The sequence below is a fragment of the Heptranchias perlo genome, unplaced genomic scaffold (genome assembly GCF_035084215.1).
Source record: "Heptranchias perlo isolate sHepPer1 unplaced genomic scaffold, sHepPer1.hap1 HAP1_SCAFFOLD_1861, whole genome shotgun sequence".
Taxonomy (NCBI): domain Eukaryota; kingdom Metazoa; phylum Chordata; class Chondrichthyes; order Hexanchiformes; family Hexanchidae; genus Heptranchias; species Heptranchias perlo.
The window spans coordinates 1-20,068 of NW_027139138.1; the positions used below are offsets into that span (position 1 = coordinate 1).

Genomic DNA, 20,068 nt, shown 5'->3' on the forward strand with positions numbered 1-20,068 from the left:
AACACCCTCTCAGCATCTACCCGGTCAAGCCCCCTCAGAATCTTTTATGTTTCAGTGTGACCACCTCTCATTCTTCTAAACTCCAGAGAGTATAGGCCCATTCTACTTAACCCCGCCTCATAGGACAATCCTCTCATCCCAGGAATCAATCTAGTGAACCTTCACTGCACCGCCTCTAAGGCAAGTATATCCCTCCTTAGATAAGGAGACCAAAACTGTACGCAGTACTCCAGGTGAGTTCTCACTAAAGCCCTGTACAATTGTAGCAAGACTTCCTTACTGTTGTACTCCAACCCCTTTGCAATAAAGGCCAACATGCCATTTGCTTTCCTAATTGCCTGCATACTAACGTTTTGTGTATCTTGTACAAGGACACCCAAGTCTCTCTGAACACCAACATTTAATAGTTTCTCACCATTTAAAAAATATTCCGTTTTTCTATCCTTCCTACCAAAGTGAATAACCTCACATTTCCCCACATTATACTCCATCTGCCACTTTCTTGCCCACTCACTTAATCTGTCTATATCCCTTTGCAGACTTTTTGTGTCCTCCTCAGCAAACTTGGATACATTACACTCGGTCCCTTCATCCAAGTCATTAATATAGATTGTAAATAGCTGAGGCCCAAGCACCGATCCTTGCAGCACCCCACTAGTTACAGCCTGTCAGTCTGAAAATGACCCGTTTATTCCTACTCTCTGTTTTCTGTCCATTAACCAATCCTCTATCCATGCTGATATGTTACCCCCAACCCCATGAGCCCTTATGTTGCGTAACAACCTTTTATGTGGCACCTTATCGAATGCCTTTTGAAAATCCAAATCTATGACATCCACTGGTTCCCCTTTATCTACCTTGCTAGTTACATCCTCAAAAAACTCTAATAGGTTTGTCAAACATGATTTCCCTTTCATAAAACCATGTTAACTCTGCCTAATCATATTAAGATTTTCTAAGTGCCCTGTTACCACTTCCTTAAAAATGGATTCCAGCATTTTCCCGACAACTGATGTCAGGCTAACTGGCCTGTAGTTCCCTGTTTTCTCTCTGCCTCCTTTCTTGAATAGCGGGGTTACATTTGCTACCTTCCAATCCGCTTGGACCGTTTTAGAGTCTAGGGAATTTTGGACGATCACAACCAATGTATTCACTATCTCTGCAGCCACCTCTTTTAGAACCCTAGGATGTAGGCCATCAGGTCTAGGGGATTTATTAGCTTTTAGTCCCATTAATTTCTCAAGTACTTTTTTGCTACTGATATTAATTACGTTAAGTTCCTCACTCTCATTAAACCCTTGGTTCCCCACTATTTCTTGTATGTTTTTTGTGTCTTCTACTGTGAAGATAGATATAAAATATTTGTTTAACACATCTGCCGTTCCCTGATTCCCCATTATAATTTCTCCTGTCTCAGCCTCTAACGGACCAATATTTACTTTTGCTACTCTCTTCCTTATTACATACTTGTAGAAGCTCTTACAATCTGTTTTTATATTTCTTGCTGTTTTACTTTCATCTTCTGTTTTCTCTCATCAATTTTTTTGGTCGTTCTTTGCTGGTTTCTAAAACCCTCCCAATCCTCAGGCTTACTACTCTTCTTGCAACATTATAGGCCTCTTCTATTAATCTAATACTATCCTTAACTTCTTTAGTTAGCCACGGTTGGATCACTTTTCCTGTGGAGTTTTTATTTCTCAATGGAATGTATATTTGTTGAGAATATTGAAATATTTCTTTAAATGTTTGCCATTGCTTTTCAACCATCATACCCTTTAATTTAATTTCCCAATCTACCTTAGACATTCGCCCCTCATTCCTATATAATTGGCTTTATTTGAGTTTAAGACTCTAGTTTCTGACTTAAGTACGTCACTCTCAAACTCAATGTGAAATTCTATCATATTATGATCACTGTTCCCGAGAGGATCTCTTGCTGTGAGATTACTAATTTACCCTGTCTCATTACTTAATACAAGATTTAAAATAGCTTGTTCCCTGGTTGCATGACGTATTGCTCTAGGAAACCGTCTCGAATACATTCCATGAACTCGTCCTCCAAACTACCTTTGCCAATTTGATTTGCTCAGTCTATATGCAGATTAAAGTCCCCCACGATCACTGCATTACCTTTGTTACAAGCTCCTATTATTTCATGATTAATACTCTGTCCAACGGTATAGCTACTATTAGGGGGCCTAGAAACTACTCCCACCAGTGGTTCCTGCCCCTTGTTATTTCTTCTTTCCACCCAGACTGATTCTATTTCCTGATCCTCTGAGCCGAGATCCTTTCTCACCACTGTCCTTATCTCATCCTTTATTATCAGGGCTACACCCCCTCCTTTTCCATTCTGCCTGTCTTTTCTAAACATCATATACTGTAGAATATTTAGTTCCCAACCTTGGTCATTTTGCAACCATGCCTCTGTAATGGCTGTTAGATCAAACCCATTTATCTCTATTTGTGCAACTAATTCATCTATCTTGTCATGAATGCTCCGTGCATTCAGATAAAGAGTCTTTAATTTTGACTTTTTACCATTTTTTTCCTGCTTTGACCTTACTTGCTGACGCTCTATTATTGGTAAACTCTCTGTCCCTTCCTGCCACACTCTGCTTATCTTTACCCAAATCACTACACTGCTCTGTTGCCTTGACTTTTCTCATTAGACTTCTAAATTTCCCTTCACCTGACCCCCCCCCCCCCCCCCCCACCCTTTTTTTTTAGTTTAAAGCTATGTCTACAGCCCTCGTTACTCAATTCGCCAGGATGCTGGTCCCAGCCTGGTTTAAGTGGAGCCCAACGGAATGGCTCCCTTTTCCCCTAGTACTGGTATCAGTGCCCCATGAATCGAAACCTCCTGTCTCCCACACCACTCTTTGAGCCACACATTTACCTCTCTGATCTGTTTATCTCTATGCCAATTTGCACGTGGCTCAGGGAGTAATCCAGAGATTATTACCTTTGAGGTTCTGCTTACTAATTTAGACCCTAGCTCTTCAAACTGCCTCAGCAGAACCCCATTCTTAGTTCTACCTATGTTGTTGATTCCTACGTGGACCACGATAACTGGATCCTCCCCCTCCTGCTCCAAGTTCTTTTCCAGCCACGAGGATGTATCCTCAACCCTGGCACCAGGCAGGCAACACAGCCTTCGGGACTCTAGGTTGTGGCCGCAGAGAACAGAGTCGATCCCCCTGACTATACTATCCCCTATCGTTACCACGTTCCTTTTTACTCCCCCCACTGGAATGGCCTCCTGTACCACGTTGCTGTGATCAGTTTGCCCATCCTCCCTGCGGCCCTTGTTCTCATCCACGCAGGTAGTAAGTACCTCGTACCTGTTGGACAAGGTTAAGGGCTGAGGCTCCTCCATCACTGCATCCTGGGTCCCTATACCTGCCTGACTCGCAGTCACATCCTCCTGTCCCTGATCACTGAATGAATCTAAACCACTATCTAACCTAAGGGGTGTGACTGCCTCCTGGATCAAAGTGTCCAAGTAACTCTTCCCCCTCCCGGATGCATCGTAATGTCTGCAGCTCGGACTCCAGCTCAACAGCTCTGAGCCGAAGTTCCTCAAGCTGCAGACACTAGCTGCAGATGTGGTTGCCAGGGACCACACTGCTCTCCACCAACTCCTACACGCTGCAGTTACGACACACCACCTGCCCTGCCATCACTTGTCGAAGGAGAATTTATTTATTTACTTTATTAAAGTTTTTAATCACTTGCTATTTTTGGTTTTATTAACTAATTAATTTATCTAGTTTAAGTTATTGATTTAAGCTCTTAGTTAATCCCCTGCCCTGACTTAGAGAGAGAAAAAAAGTGACACTCACCAATCAGTCACCTACCTGCGACGTCACTCTTTCAATTTCTGCCTGTGTGAGTTAACACCAACTGTGTAAAAACCGCGTGTACCCGCTCCTCTCCGCTCTCGGGCCCTCTGACCGCATGTACCCTCTCCCCTCGCTCCTCTCCGCTCTCGGGCCCTCTGACCGCATGTACCCTCGCTCCTCTCCGCTCTCGGGCCCTCTGACCGCATGTACCCTCTCCCCTCGCTCCTCTCCGCTCTCGGGCCCTCTGACCGCATGTACCCTCTCCCCTCGCTCCTCTCCGCTCTCGGGCCCTCTGACCGCATGTACCCTCTCCCCTCGCTCCTCTCCGCTCTCGGGCCCTCTGACCGCATGTACCCTCTCCCCTCGCTCCTCTCCGCTCTCGGGCCCTCTGACCGCATGTACCCTCGCTCCTCTCCGCTCTCGGGCCCTCTGACCGCATGTACCCTCTCCCCTCGCTCCTCTCCGCTCTCGGGCCCTCTGACCGCGTGTACCCTCTCCCCTCGCTCCTCTCCGCTCTCGGGCCCTCTGACCGCATGTACCCTCGCTCCTCTCCGCTCTCGGGCCCTCTGACCGCATGTACCCTCTCCCCTCGCTCCTCTCCGCTCTCGGGCCCTCTGACCGCATGTACCCTCGCTCCTCTCCGCTCTCGGGCCCTCTGACCGCATGTACCCTCTCCCCTCGCTCCTCTCCGCTCTCGGGCCCTCTGACCGCGTGTACCCTCTCCCCTCGCTCCTCTCCGCTCTCGGGCCCTCTGACCGCATGTACCCTCGCTCCTCTCCGCTCTCGGGCCCTCTGACCGCATGTACCCTCTCCCCTCGCTCCTCTCCGCTCTCGGGCCCTCTGACCGCATGTACCCTCGCTCCTCTCCGCTCTCGGGCCCTCTGACCGCATGTACCCTCTCCCCTCGCTCCTCTCCGCTCTCGGACCCTCTGACCGCGTGTACCCTCTCCTCTCCGCTCTCTGGCCCTCTGACCGCGTGTACCCTCTCCGCTCTCTGGCCCTCTGACCGCGTGTACCCTCTCCTCTCCGCTCTCTGGCCCTCTGACCGCGTGTACCCTCTCCTCTCCGCTCTCTGGCCCTCTGACCGCGTGTACCCTCTCCTCTCCGCTCTCTGGCCCTCTGACCGCGTGTACCCTCTCCTCTCCGCTCTCTGGCCCTCTGACCGCGTGTACCCTCTCCTCTCCGCTCTCTGGCCCTCTGACCGCGTGTACCCTCTCCTCTTCGCTCTCTGGCCCTCTGACCGCGTGTACCCTCTCCTCTCGCTTCACTCTGCTCTCGGGCCTTCTGACCGCGTGTAACCTCGCTCCTCTCTGCTCTCGAGCCTTCTGACCATGTGTACTCGCTCCTCTCCGTTCTCGGGCTTTCTGCTGACCGTGCTTTTTATCCTCTCGCTCCTCCCCGCTCTGTCAGTCAAGCTTTTGGTCACTTATCCTAATGTCTCCTTTGGTTCGGTGTCAATTTTTGTCTAATGACGCTCCTGTGAAACATCTGAGGATGTTTTACTATATTAAAGGTGCTTGTGTGGGCAAATTATTGTAGGAAACATGAGAATGGGCAGACAGTTAATTATTGAGAAAGACGCTGTTTTTATTTCTACCTCTGAGCAATACCACAGCTGATTATAGGAGTCAGCTTCATCAGATAGTGCTTGCTTTGATTACAAATTTGACATTATACCCTCCATTCCCCACTGCATCCACTTCCCTCCTGTGGCTGAGATGGAGTCAATAACAGAACAACAGCATGGTCTTCTACCAAAGGATTTCTTTTCATTTTTTTTGTGTGGGAGCAAGTTGCGTTTTGTTTTTAAAACTTTAAAGTACTTTTTTCAGTTGTTCTCCTGTCCTCAGGCTCTTAGCTGCTCGGCCACTGGAAGAGTGGGTAGGTATGTGGGCTGCGTGCTATGTGTCTGTTCCCAGATTGATACCAGTGTCCTGTCTCTGACTGACTGTTGTGGGGGGAGGCAGCAGGGGTGACTCTGCCGTTTGTTTTTATTAATCTCATCTCTCGGTGCCAAGGACTGACCTAATTCTCAAAGTGCTGTGGTCTTCTTTAGGTTGGGAGGGCCGACATTCTGGTGGTTGGAGCTGGCAGAGCCGAAATGGTGAAGGGGAATTGGATCAAACCCGGAGCCGTCGTCATCGACTGTGGAATAAACCATATTCCCGGTAAGAAGAAACTGCGAATGAGAAATGATTTACGAGCCTTTTTTACCCTTTGACGGTGAGGGCCTGTTAGCCCAGTCCTAAACTGCAGTCAGCCGGCTCTTTTGATAGCACTCTCTGAAAGAAAGAACTTGCATTTATATATTGCCTGTCATTGCTTCAGGGCGTCCCAAAGTGTTTTACAGCCAATTAAGTACTTTCTGAAGTGTAGTCACTGTTGTAATGTAGGAAGCGCGGCCAATTTACACACAGCAAGGTCCCACAAACAGCAATGAGATAAATGACCAGATAATCTGGTTTAGTGATGTTGGTTGAGGGGTAAGCATTGGCCAGGACACTGTGGAGAACTCCCCTGCTTTTCTTCGAAATAGTGCCGTTGGATATTTTACGTCCACCTGAGAGGGCAGAAGGGGCCTCGGTTTATCATCTCATCTCTCTGACAGTGCAAAACTCCCTCAGTGCTGCACTGGGAGTGTCAGCCTAGATTTTGTGCTCAAGTCTCTGGAGTGGGACTTGAACCCTTGACCTTCTGACTCGGAGGCAAAACTGCCACCCACTGAGCCACGGCTACAATACATCAGGGTCAGGATATAGAATCGTGCTGAGAAGGGGGTGGGGGCTGGTCCATGACTGGGAAGGGGACAGCTTCAAGCGCAGAGGTAAAGTGCACCAGCTATTCTTTTCCCTTCATCTGCCCCATGCCCAGGCGTACATAGATTTGAAACACATTTGTGTGCTGCAATCTCTTTTGGTCAGAGAGCATAGGAATATAGGACCAGGAGTAGGCCATTTAGCCCCTCGAGCCTGTTCCGCCATTCAATGAGATCATGGCAGATCTGTGACCTAACTCCATATACCTGCTTTAGTCCCACATCCCTTAATACTTTTTGTTAACAAAAATCTATCAATCTCAGATTTAAAATTAACAATTGAGCTCTCATCAACTCCCGTTTGTGGAAGAAAGTTCCAAACTTCTACCACCCTTTGCATGGAGAAGTGTTTCCTGTAACTAACAGAGTAAATAAAGGGGAACCAGTGGATGTAGTATAATTGGATTTTCAAAAGGCATTCGATAAGATGCCACATAAAAGGTTGTTATGCAAGATAAGGGCTCGTGGGGTTGGGGGGTAACATATTAACATGGGTAGAGGATTGGTTAACGGACTGAAAACAGAGGTTAGGGATGAATGGGTCATTTTCAGGTTGGCAGGCTGTAGCTAGTGAGGTACCACAAGGATCGGTGCTTGGGCCTCAGCTACTTACAATCTTGGATGAAGGGACCGAGTGTAATGTATCCAAGTTTGCTGACGATAGAAAGCTAGGTGGGAAAGCTGTGAGGAGGACATAAAGAGTCTGCAAAGGGATATAGACAGGTTAAGTGAGTGGGCAAGAAGGTGGCAGATGGAGTATAATGTGGGGAAATGTGAAGTTATCCACTTTGGTTGGAAGAATAAAAAAAAGAGTATTTTTTAAATGGTGAGAAACTATTAAATGTTGGTGTCCTTATACAAGAAACACAAAAAGTCAGCATGCAGGTACAGCAAGCAATTAGGAAAGCAAATGGCATGTTGGCCTTTATTGCAAAGGGGTTGGAGTATAAAAGTAAGGGAGTCTTACTACAATTGTAAAGGACTTTGGTGAGACCTCACCTGCAGTACTGCGTACAGTTTTGGTCTCCTTATCTAAGGAAGGATATACTTGCCTTAGAGGCGGTGCAACAAAGGTTCACTAGATTAATTCCTGGGATGAGAGGGTTGCCCAATGAGGAGAGGTTGAGTAGAATGAGCCAATATACTCTGGAGTTTAGAAGAATGAGAGGTGATCTCATTGAAACCCATAAGATTATAAGGAGGCTTGACCGAGTAGAATGCTGAGAGGTTGTTTCCTCTGGCTGGAGAGTCTAGAACTAGGGGGCATAGTCGCAGGATAATGGGGCGGCCATTTAAGAATGCGATGAGGAGGAATTTCTTCACTCAGGATTGAGAATCTTTGGAATTCTCTACCCCAGAGGGCTGTGGATGCTGAGTCATTGAGTATATTCAAGGCTGAGACCGATAGATTTTTGGACTGTAGGGGAATCAAGGGATATGGGGATCAGGCAGGAAAGTGGAGTTGAGGTTGAAGATCAGCCATGATCTTATTGAATGGCGCAGTAGGCTCGAGGGGCCATATAGCCTACTCTTGCTCCTATTTCTTATGTTCCTAACTTCACTCCTGAAAGCCCTGGCTCTAATTTTTAGGCCATGCCTCCTATTCCTAGACTCCCCAACCAGTGGAAATGGTTTCTCTCTCCATATCATGCGACAACATTGATGACAATCATACCTCTATCTACCCTATCAATTCCCCATAATATCTTGAAAAGAGCGGCTTTGGCAATAGCCTACCTTCTCATTATAGTAGGAGAAGGACACAGACTGCAGATGTACAAGTCACTGCTGCAGTCACAGCTCTGGTAATTCCACATTCATTGATTTAATGTTCAGAATTATTGCCTCCTGGGGTAATGCCTTCATCAGAAGAGGTTTACAATGTGTTTATCGCAGCATAATTTGCTTCACTTCTGTTGAAATTGGGCGCCTGGAGTGTTGTTAGGCCATACTCATAAAAGTGATAGTTGGCCTTTAATCCAATAACCTCCCACCATGCAGCCAAATGCTTCATTGCCATTATTTGTCATGCTTGGGCTTTTAGTTCTTTGTCTCCAGTGTCTTCACTTGAAAGAGAGTGGGGAGGGGAGCACTATTCACGTGTATTCGTATTCTTGAAGCACATTTTTATCTCTATGGTGGATTTCCCCCTCTTCCCTGAGACCCCCACCCAACCAAAGACTCTTCTTCCTTGTGATTTCCCCTTCGGTGTCTGTCACTCCCCCTCACAGACTTGAATCTGAGGTTTCTGGCCCCTGTCACTAACCAGCTTTCAGAAGGTATAAAGGGGAGGGGCATTGAGATGGCCACCTAGCAAGACAGGACATCAAAGGTCATGCTTTTTGTCACCTCTGGCACAGCTTTATGTTCTTCCATTCTGTCCTGCTGTCACCACATATGTATTTTTTTTGGAGACTTCTCTTTCCTTAAGTTATTTTTTCCTCTGTGTCCTTGTCGAGTTGGCAGATAACGTGTTCGCAGTCTGCTTCCGAGAGCAGACCTAGTGTGCAGGAGATTTCCTCCTTCGGCTGTCGCCATCGAATGGTGACTGCCCCCGGACTGCACTTGGCATATTTGGGATGGGGAACCATTCATGTTTAGCAGGTCAGCTTGGCTCAGTTAGTAGGCTGGTCGTCTTCTGAATCAGAAAGTAGTGGATTCCAGGACATAAGGGGGTGCTGCATTGTCAGAGGCGCGGTGTACCAGATGTGAGACAAGACCCGACCACCTGTTCAGCAGGTCATTGAAGCCATAAAGGGAATACAGTAGGATGAAGTCAAATGGACCAACTGCTTTCTTTATCCAAGTTGCCTTATGTGAAGGGGAGGAGTTACACGCAGTCTTTTCTGATCCACCGAGTGTGCCACACTTTGTGTGTTTTTTTTCCCCCCAAATTGCTTTTCTCATTGCCCCTTATTGCTGTTTTTGTTCACAGACCCATTTGTTGATAGAGGAGCAGCTGAGACTTTTGGAGGGGTGGGCATAAAAGTTACAGGCACGGGGAAAGGGAGCAAAAAGGGAGAGGCAGAAGAATTGGGACGGAGGCAGGAAATTCTTTTTTTCTAAGTGTAATATCAGGTGGGAAGGAGCAGGGAGAGGTCCATTGGGGAGGGGGGCGGTTTGGGATGCGATGGGGAGGGGGGGTTTGGGATGCGGTGAGGAGGGGGGTTTGGGATGCGGTGGGGAGTGGGGGGGCTTGGGGTGCGGTGGGGAGGGGGGGCTTGGGGTGCGGTGGGGAGGGGGGGCTTGGGGTGCGGTGGGGAGGGGGGGCTTGGGGTGCGGTGGGGAGGGGGGGCTTGGGGTGCGGTGGGGAGGGGGGGCTTGGGGTGCGGTGGGGAGGGGGGGCTTGGGGTGCGGTGGGGAGGGGGGGCTTGGGGTGCGGTGGGGAGGGGGGGCTTGGGGTGCGGTGGGGAGGGGGGGCTTGGGGTGCGGTGGGGAGGGGGGGCTTGGGGTGCGGTGGGGAGGGGGGGCTTGGGGTGCGGTGGGGAGGGGGGGGCTTGGGATGGGATGCGGTGGGGAGGGGGGGGCTTGGGGTGCGGTGGGGAGGGGGGGGCTTGGGGTGCGGTGGGGAGGGGGGGGCTTGGGGTGCGGTGGGGAGGGGGGGGCTTGGGGTGCGGTGGGGAGGGGGGGGCTTGGGGTGCGGTGGGGAGGGGGGGGCTTGGGGTGCGGTGGGGAGGGGGGGGCTTGGGGTGCGGTGGGGAGGGGGGGGCTTGGGGTGCGGTGGGGAGGGGGGGGCTTGGGGTGCGGTGGGGAGGGGGGGGCTTGGGGTGCGGTGGGGAGGGGGGGCTTGGGGTGCGGTGGGGAGGGGGGGCTTGGGGTGCGGTGGGGAGGGGGGGGCTTGGGGTGCGGTGGGGAGGGGGGGCTTGGGGTGCGGTGGGGAGGGGGGGGCTTGGGGTGCGGTGGGGAGGGGGGGGCTTGGGGTGCGGTGGGGAGGGGGGGGCTTGGGGTGCGGTGGGGAGGGGGGGGCTTGGGGTGCGGTGGGGAGGGGGGGGCTTGGGGTGCGGTGGGGAGGGGGGGGCTTGGGGTGCGGTGGGGAGGGGGGGGCTTGGGGTGCGGTGGGGAGGGGGGGGCTTGGGGTGCGGTGGGGAGGGGGGGGCTTGGGGTGCGGTGGGGAGGGGGGGGCTTGGGGTGCGGTGGGGAGGGGGGGGCTTGGGGTGCGGTGGGGAGGGGGGGGCTTGGGGTGCGGTGGGGAGGGGGGGGCTTGGGGTGCGGTGGGGAGGGGGGGGCTTGGGGTGCGGTGGGGAGGGGGGGGCTTGGGGTGCGGTGGGGAGGGGGGGGCTTGGGATGCGGTGGGGAGGGGGGGGCTTGGGGTGCGGTGGGGAGGGGGGGGCTTGGGGTGCGGTGGGGAGGGGGGGGCTTGGGAGGAGGGGGTGGCTTGGGATGGGATGCGGTGGGGAGGTGGGGGGCTTGGGATGCGGTGGGGAGGTGGGGGGCTTGGGATGCGGTGGGGAGGTGGGGGGCTTGGGATGCGGTGGGGAGGGGGGGGGCTTGGGATGCGGTGGGGAGGGGGGCGCTTGGGATGCGGTGGGGAGGGGGGCGCTTGGGATGCGGTGGGGAGGGGGGCGCTTGGGATGCGGTGGGGAGGGGGGGGCTTGGGATGCGGTGGGGAGGGGGGGGCTTGGGATGCGGTGGGGAGGGGGGGATTCGGTGTTGCTTTCTAGCCGTGTGGGCACCAGAGCAGATCTTTTGTGAGAGTAGCTGGAAGGTGTGCGAGGGGGATGCTGCGGTTTTCCTGAGAAGCAGGGATCTGTGAATCTAGTTTGACAGGCAAGTATTGAAGGCATGAGAAATATTTACATAGAACTTTCACATTATAAATGTTGACACAGAAACTCAAATTGTGATACTGGAAGTAAGGGTAATATTGACAGAAGTGCAAGACTTTTACTGTATAGAAAACTAGAGCGATAAATATCTGAGATTAAGGGACAGTAACTTTTTTGAGGAATTCAGCTGAAAACTATGTCCTGAACTAAAGACCAGCATGTAATTGTTTGGATTTGAAATTAGTTTGCAGTAGTAGTCTGTGTGGCTCAGTGCCATTCGCTGCTGATCTATCGAGGAGGCTCCATATTTAACTCAATTAGAAAAAGCCTCAACTCTTCGATTTAGATTCCAGCCTGTAACTCACTCCCGGGTATCGTCATTCTATAAATAAACCCTTCGAGTCACTCCCGGGTGTCTTCTTTCCCACTGATGATGGTGTTTGCGTTGCTGTAATGTTGATCGATGTTTTGTTTCAGACAGCACAAAGCCGAGTGGGAAGCGTGTCGTGGGCGATGTGGCGTATAGTGAGGCCAAGCGGGTGGCTTCGTATATCACCCCTGTGCCTGGTGGTGTGGGGCCAATGACTGTCTGTATGCTTATGGCGGTGAGTTTGTCCATCTTTTCATACTGTAACTCTACCATCTTCACTCCTGTTTTGAGGACGATTGGTTCAATGAGAATCTCGCTGATCGCTGCGCGTTTCTTCGAGCTGGAGTACACGTCCTGAATAAAAGTCCAGGCTTGCTCGTGTACTCCCGTAGATTCCAGCTTCTTCTCGAAGACTGTATGAAGCACTAGGTCAAAAGCCTCACGAAACCTTTAATCAGAGTGGTGAGAATGTGGAACTCGCTACCACAAGGTGTAGTTGAGGCGAATAGCATAGAGGCATTTAAGGGGAAGCTAGATAAACACATGAGGGAGAAAGGAATAGAAGGATATAGCGATAGGGTTGGATGAAGTGGGGAGGGAGGAGGCTCGTGTGGAGCATAAACACCGGCACAGACCAGTTGGGCCTAATGGCCTGTTTCTGTGCTGCAAATTCTTTGTAATGTAATTCTATGAAAAACAATAAAAGCAGTGTAAGTGAAGTTCCCTGAATCATACACTTTGGCTTGAATAAAGCCACAACCTGTTCAAAACATTCTCTGCAAAAGCCTTTCTGATCACTCTGTCATCCTCCAGAGTATCCAGTTTCTGTGTTGTAATAACCCAAGGAACTATCTTGTGAGCTGCTGATATCAGCAAGATTCCTTAGTGGTTTCCAGGCTCACTGGGGTCCCTTCTCTCATGGAGCGTCAAGCACGTGCGTGGTCAAACAGGAATTCTCTTCGTCTGCTTCAGCAGGCAGCTCCAAAGCGAGTGTGAGTGCCCTGGCACAGCACAAGGCATTTGTTTTTTCTTTTCCTTTTCTTCCCCATTCCTCTCCCCCACCATCCATCCGTCCCCACCCCCCCGGCCTCGAACAGCTGTTAGGGATTCGGCATGAATATCGTCCGAGCCTGGTACCTGACTCCGAGTTCGGTGACGCAGCTCACTCTGGCTAGGCTCGGATATGGAAATAGCCATTCATGTTATTTGCCAGAATGCACTGGGAACCCCACGGATGCATCCAGCAACAATCGGGCGACAGCTGAGGAAGAGGATAGGGGAATATTCATTGAATCGTACAACACAGAAGGAGGCCGTTTGGCCCATCGTGCCTGTTCCGGCTCTTTGAAAGAGCTATCCAATTAGTCGCATTCCCTTGCTCTTTCCCCATTGCCCTGCAAATTTCTCCCTTTCAAACATATATCCAATTTCTTTTTAAAAGCTACTGTTGAATCTCTTTCAGACCGTGCCTTCCAGATCATCATAATTCGCTGCATAAAAAAGAATTCTCCATCTCACCTCTAGCTTTTTTGCCAATTATCTTAAACCTGTGTCCTCTGGTTACCGACCCTCCTGCCAGTGGAAACTCCCTATTTTCTCTATCCCTATGAATTGGCAGGAGAAAGTAAGCATCCATTGCACAGATCTGAGGCACCAGTTAAAGACAAATACTTGTACCTGCCCTGATTACCCAGTGGGTACATGCACTGCTTGTTATAGATTTGAGCCTACAGTTCAGGGTGGTCCCATCGGTGATCCCTAGTGTGTGTTGAGTTAGCTGATTTCAATCAAGGACTTCAATTGACTGAGATCGCTGGGCTGGGGGCGGGTGGGGGGGTTAGGAATCAGATGGAGCGTCTGCTCCCCATTACTGTCCGGTGGCTCCTGCTGTAAAGTGTGTCAGTATGTATTTGTCTGGTGAGGCCAGAATCAGACTCTGTCGAAGGGCCTGTCGAGCCTCACTGTACTCACAGGCAGAATGGGCTCTTGGGGAAGGCTGCTGTTGCTAGTGGAACTCGTTGACGCTATCAGCAGAGGAGGGGAGAAAAGTGGAGATCTTAATTTTTTTTTTAAAAAGACCACAAAGCAAAGTTGCTTTATGTTGAACGGAAATGTATTTTTGGTCTTTCACATTCTCTATTGACAGAACACCATCGAGAGTGCAAAACGTTATTTGGAGAACTGCAAGCCAGGCAAATGGCCCATTCACTACACAAAGCTCAACCGTGTGAAGCCAGTTCCGAGGTATGTGCGTGAACTCTCTGCATTCTGTGCGAGGTCTGTGTCTAAGATACAAATTAAAGTAGAAGGAGTGCATTCTATACAAGCGCAGAAATCTTTACATTTACTAGTGTGTCTCACTTGCTCTTCTTTCCCGAACCGTGCTGAACTCCTGGTTGGAGGCAGCATCAAAGCTGATCTTTCGTACAGAGCTCTTTTCTCCCTCCCTACCACCCAGTGTGATGTGGAGTGACGCCCCGATGTCCTGCCAAGAGTGCTCAGCCCACTGTTGCTGTTCAGTGTGTCATCTAAAAGAGGAGCTCCATATCAGCCGTCTGCTTCTAGCTCTCTTGAAGGTTTCCTTGATAACTGCACTGCTCAATGTGGTACTAGGCCGCACTGACGAGAAAGGTTTGTGGTTCGGTTCCTGGCCTGTGCTGAGTTAGCTACAGCTGACCTCAGTGCCCCTGGTTCAGAGTTCCCATTCCTGATCATTATCCAGGCCTCTGCTAGAAGGTGCACCTGCATGGATGTCTGACAATCCAATGGGCCTCGCTGTTTAAAGGTTATATAGCACATTTTATGACTTCAGAATGTCCCAAAGCGCTTTACAGCCATTGAAGTACTTTTTGAAGTGTAATCACTGATGTAATGTAGGAAATGCGGCAGCCAACTTGCGCACAGCAAGATCCCACAAACAACAATGTGATAATGATTAGATAATCTGTTTTAGTGACACTGCTTGAAGAGTAAATACTGGCCAGGAACTCCCCTGCTCTTCTTCGAATAGTGCCGTGAGATCTTTTACATTCACCTGAGAGGGCAAGCGGGGGCTCGGTTTAACGTCTCACCCAAAAGATGGCACCTCCGACAGTGCAGCACTCCCTCAGTACAGGCACTGAGTTGTCAGCTTAGATTATGTGCTCAAGTCCCTGGAGCGGAACTCGAACCCGTGACCTTCCGACTCCGAGGCAAGAGTGCTAACAACTGAGCCACAGCATGCCCGTGAATAATGTCACTTGGGTGAGGAACCGGAGGGTCGCCAATACCCACTGAATTACACACCAGCGTGAGTCAGAGGAGGTGATGAGAATCTGGGGTTAATGCAACTGTGCTGGGTGTCTGACGTACTAGTTTTGTTTGGGTTTGTTTTAATAGAACTGTTATTTCCCATCAGTGACATTGTGATTTCACGGTCTTGCACGCCGAAGCACATCAGCCGCATGGCTAAGGAGGTTGGCTTGTTATCGGATGAAGTGGAGCTCTACGGGAAATCGAAGGCAAAGATTCTTCTGTCCACTCTCGAACGCCTGAAGGACCAGCAGGACGGGAAATACGTTGTCATCACGGGGTAAGGCTGATCTTTCTTACATCTCCTCAGTCAAACCTTTGTGACAGGAGAGGTATGGGTGCGTTTATAAACTAACGGTAATGGTTTGTATTGCAGCATCACCCCCACACCCCTCGGTGAAGGCAAAAGCACCACCACGATCGGCCTTGCTCAGGCCATTGGTGCTCACCTGGACCTCAATGTTTTTGCCTGTGTTCGGCAGCCATCGCAGGGCCCCACCTTTGGGATCAAAGGTAACCTCCATCATTAGCTTCTTCAACCTCCGTTCTTATTTTGACTAGCTCTTAAATGTGAATGCGCTGAGAATCTGTCAGATTATTGTTAATATTGTCCTTAGAACTCGTAAATTGCATTGTTTACAGGTGAAGTATCTTCTGGATCCCTCCCCTGGTTTTGAGGTGCTCTAAAGTCTTTTACTAGCCCGTTGAGTTATTTTTGATTGTGCCTCTGTGAAACGCTTTGAGGTGTTTTTCTACAGTAAAGGCTCTATATAAATGCAAGTTGTTGCTACTGATTGGGGCAGTCTGTGGACAGTCATTTTGTGCAGAATCCCCTTTATGTGACTTGAAGTTTCACTCCAGATTTTCAAACTGACGTCTACAAACCCTAGATGGTTTATGCAGTGTTGGTACTGTTTACCTTCTGGATAGCCAACACTGTCTTCCAGAGTTTGTAAACGGGTAGGGGTATGGTTCCTGGGAATGTTTTGGTATTTGCGAAGAGTCCCCTTGAGGGTATCAGTATTTGCAGGGGATTCCCACACACAGAAAATTTTGAAAACCATTTCCATACAAAATGGCTGTTCCCGCAACAAACCAGCAGCACTGAACAAGGGACAACAGAGAGACACCAGGAAGTGTGCAAAGAAATCTCCATTTTATAACACATAGGGTTGTGGGACAGTTCAGTCAGTAGAGTATACTTCCCCTTTAACGTCTGTCCCAGTTTGTATCCTTAGGTTATATGCCTATCACCTTGTTAACTGCACCCATGCTCTGGTTAAACTTTCTGGCTCTAATTCAGATTCAATGTGGTGTTGATCATAAATTAAATGAATATTGCCATTGTAGTTTGAAATCATTTGAAGGCAAGAGCACCCAGTCCTGTATTTGCAATTCAGCCTCTACGTGTCAGCCAGTTTGTTTAACTCTTTGCTGTGGTGGTATTGAAGACTTCCAGAGGCAGGCGCTGCATTTTACAAGATGTCAGCTGTGGCTCAGTACTCACACTCTTGCTTGCGAGTCAGAAGGTTATGTTTTCAAGCTCCACTCCAGAGACTTAAGCGCACAATCCAGGCTGACACTCCTGTGCACTACTGAAGGAGTGCTGCATTGTCGGAGGTGCCATCTTTCAGATGAGATGTTAAACCGAGGCCCCGTTTGCCCTCTCGGGGACGTAAAAGATCCCATGCCCACTATTCGAAGAAGAGCAGGGGAGTTCTCCCCGGTATCTTGGCCAATATTTATCCCTCAACCAACACCTAGATTATCTGGTCATTTGTCTCATTGCTGTTTGTGGAACCTTGCCGTGTGCAAATTGGCTGCCGCGTTTCCAACATTACAACATTAACTACACTTCAAAAGTACTTCATAGGCTGTAAAGGGCTTTGGGACGTTGTGAAAGGCACTATATATATATATATATATATATATATATATATATATAATAAATGCAAGCCTTTCTTCCTTTAGTACAGTGATACTCAGGGCTGTGAAACCAGTGGGAGGGAAGGGTAAGAGCCTCCGCTTCCATGTGCAGTGACTCCATTCTCTCTGGTGCTATGTTACAGGTGGAGCAGCAGGCGGTGGATACTCACAGGTTATCCCGATGGAAGAGGTACTGTATCGCTGTTTGACAGCTTGCCTTGTATTAGTGAAGCCATCCTGCTTAGAACTGACAATTTCATGATTCAAGTTTTTTTTTTAAATTATAAAAATGTTTAGAATAAACAAAAGGCTTTTGATTTTATAAAAAGTTTTTAATTTTTTCAATGTTTGTGTCATTCGCTGTATAGAAAACTCTGTTTTTGCTTTTGACTATTTTTCATCCCAATTGCTGTACTTCAGCTGACCTGGTTGCAGGACTTCTCCAAATAATGCTCTGAATAACCCCAGGGAGAGTTTCTCTTTCCCAGTCCTCAGTCTTTTTTGTTTGAGGGAGGAATGTCAGCCACCTCTTGTAGCCAAGATGGTAGCAGCCTAGTCCCAAGCCTGCAACTGGTGCCATTCTTGAACTAACCTCTAGGAATTGCTTAACACTCTCTCCCTATTCTCCTTTGTACGAAGTCATGTGGCATTCTCCATCCTCACCTTTGAAATTTCTCCCAATATATTGTCTCCCTGCTGTCTTGTCTCCCTGCTTTCAAAAGGATCAATCCCTCTCCCTCCACCCCCGCTGGCCATTCAGCTTTTCAACTTGCGATGTGCTCGGAATTGTTTTTGAACGAGGGCGCTGCATAAATCCAAATGTCATTGGCGCTTTCTAGTTCCCAGCAGCTGTACAACTGAGCTCAGGAACAGCCACGTTTGATGATTGAGAGAAGACCCTGACTCCTGCATGCTTTCATTTCCCTTTCCAGCGAAGCTTTCTGATAGTGCTTTTGTTTTCTGCAGTTCAATCTTCACCTGACGGGTGACATCCATGCCATCACCGCTGCCAACAACCTGGTTGCTGCCGCCATCGATGCTCGTATGTTCCACGAGGCCACGCAATCCGACACGGTATTGTTGCCTTTGAATAATCCGTCTGCCAACAGTTCATTTGGGAATTAATAGAATCTCATAATCTCTCTTTTTGTTGCAGGCTTTATATAACCGCTTGGTGCCTTCCAATGAAGGAGTTAGGACATTCAGCGGGATTCAGCTGAGGAGATTGCAGGTGCGAGTCTTAACTGTTTTATTAAAGGTTTAATTCCCAGTACTTTCCCCAGCAGAAGTAGGTGGCTTCAATTCTGATAAATTTAAAAAAAAACAAGAGTTGGGTTTAACATCGTAGCAACAGCGATGTTGCAATTGTCCTCGGTGCCTTCTGGGCTAGTGAGCCAAAAAAAAATCAGCCTGGGCTCCCACTCGTGATCACTGACCAGCAGTCACTGTGTGTGCATGTCTGTCATGTACATACATCAGGTGAGGACGTACAGGCCAGGAAGATCCTCTGAGTGATCCCTGGTTTGTGCTCAGTTAGCTGATCTCAGACACTGTATTTGTCCTCAGTGCTCCTGGGTTAGGGAGAAAGAAAATTAGGCACCCCTCTGATGTCCCCTACAGTCGAATAGCCTGCTTGGTACTCGCAGTCTAGGCGGGCAAACTAACAATGGCCATTTGGGCATGGAACTGCAGGGCATGGCCTTTTGGGCAGACCAGTAGCGCCCCATGGACCCGTACCTTTGCCTTGATTCACCACCTGCCCGGCTCAGCTGCTTCTCTATGAATTATCATTCCTAATCTTCATTTTTTTTTTCACCCCCCCCCCAGAAACTTGGAATTAACAAAACTGACCCTGCTGCACTGACCGATGAAGAAATAAATCTCTTTGTGAGGCTGGACATTGAACCTGATACTATCACTTGGCAACGAGGTAGCAAACCAGTTTCAATCTGCTGTGCATTACAGTGCAACCGTATCGATACGTTTCAATTGTAGTGAATATGATGGCCTTGTACTCAGCTGGCTACGTAATAGTTTTCTCTCTCCCTGAGACACCATAGCCTCTGCCGAACCCTTCTTTATCTGCCAGAGCTGAGATTGGGAGTGAATCACACAGAAATGCACGAGGGTTTCTTTCCTACTCCATTGGCACAAATGTGTAGCACCACTGTGAAAGTTTTGTTCACATATCTTAGTGTAATTTTGTTTTCTCCTAAGTGCGATTTCGCTTTGGTACAAAACTGCTGCTGATTCCGTCTGATAGTAAGCTGATTGTTCATTCACAACGTTGGTGTCTCACGCGCACACATTTTATGTTTTAAAGTGATGGATACGAACGACAGGTTCCTGAGGAAGATAACGATCGGCCAGTCCAGTACTGAGAAGGGGTTCACTAGAACAGTAAGCCTTTCCTTTTCATTTTCTTTCCTCTACCTCCTTCCACTCGTCTGAGAGCCAGGCTGAAGGGAGACTAATCCTTTGCTTAGCCCAGTGACGCACTCTTAACCTGGTGGTCCAACTTGCCCATTTCTATTTAGTTGAGTCCTGGATGGAGCATTTCATGAAGGTGAGGTGCCCTGCCATGGTTGCAGGTGAGAGTGATAGAGCATGTGTGCTAATTGCCTCCACCATAAAGAACTGCACCTCCCACCCTTCCAGGTTGAAGGGGATTCGCATAGGTTGCCTGTGGTATTCTTAGAGAGAGGAATAGAGAATATTGAAACCGCTACAGGGTTTAATTTGATCACTAGTTTGAAAGAAGAAGGATAAACAATTAGTAACAAATGGATTATTAACAGTGCTTTTACATGTCAGTGGATTTTCGTTCCTGTTTGGGGAGAGCGACCTGCATATACAGGTTTCCCCAGTTACACTATGCCTCGGGCTGGTCTCTCTCTAGGCGTGCTGGGTTCCACCATACAGAGATCCCAGGCACAAGCACGTGTTTATAGGGACAGGCACCTTAATCTGCTTTGGTAGCCCCACAATAGCGTCGGTTCCCTGAGCATCAGTTTACTTGCACCTGAGTGGAACTGAAGGAGGGAGAAATGCACGT

General features: G+C 49.1%; 1 protein-coding gene across 1 annotated transcript; it reads left to right on the forward strand.

The window, feature by feature from the left end:
• Positions 1-5,905: 5,905 nt before the first annotated feature.
• On the forward strand, positions 5,906-19,413 carry LOC137309870 (C-1-tetrahydrofolate synthase, cytoplasmic-like; the record flags this gene model as incomplete). Its single annotated transcript, XM_067977886.1, has 10 exons — positions 5,906-6,013; positions 11,904-12,031; positions 13,943-14,040; positions 15,194-15,367; positions 15,464-15,600; positions 17,157-17,203; positions 17,980-18,087; positions 18,170-18,244; positions 18,841-18,943; positions 19,337-19,413. Coding segments are annotated over exons 1-10 (1,014 nt in total), but the record flags the coding sequence as incomplete, so codon positions are not given.
• Positions 19,414-20,068: the final 655 nt, after the last annotated feature.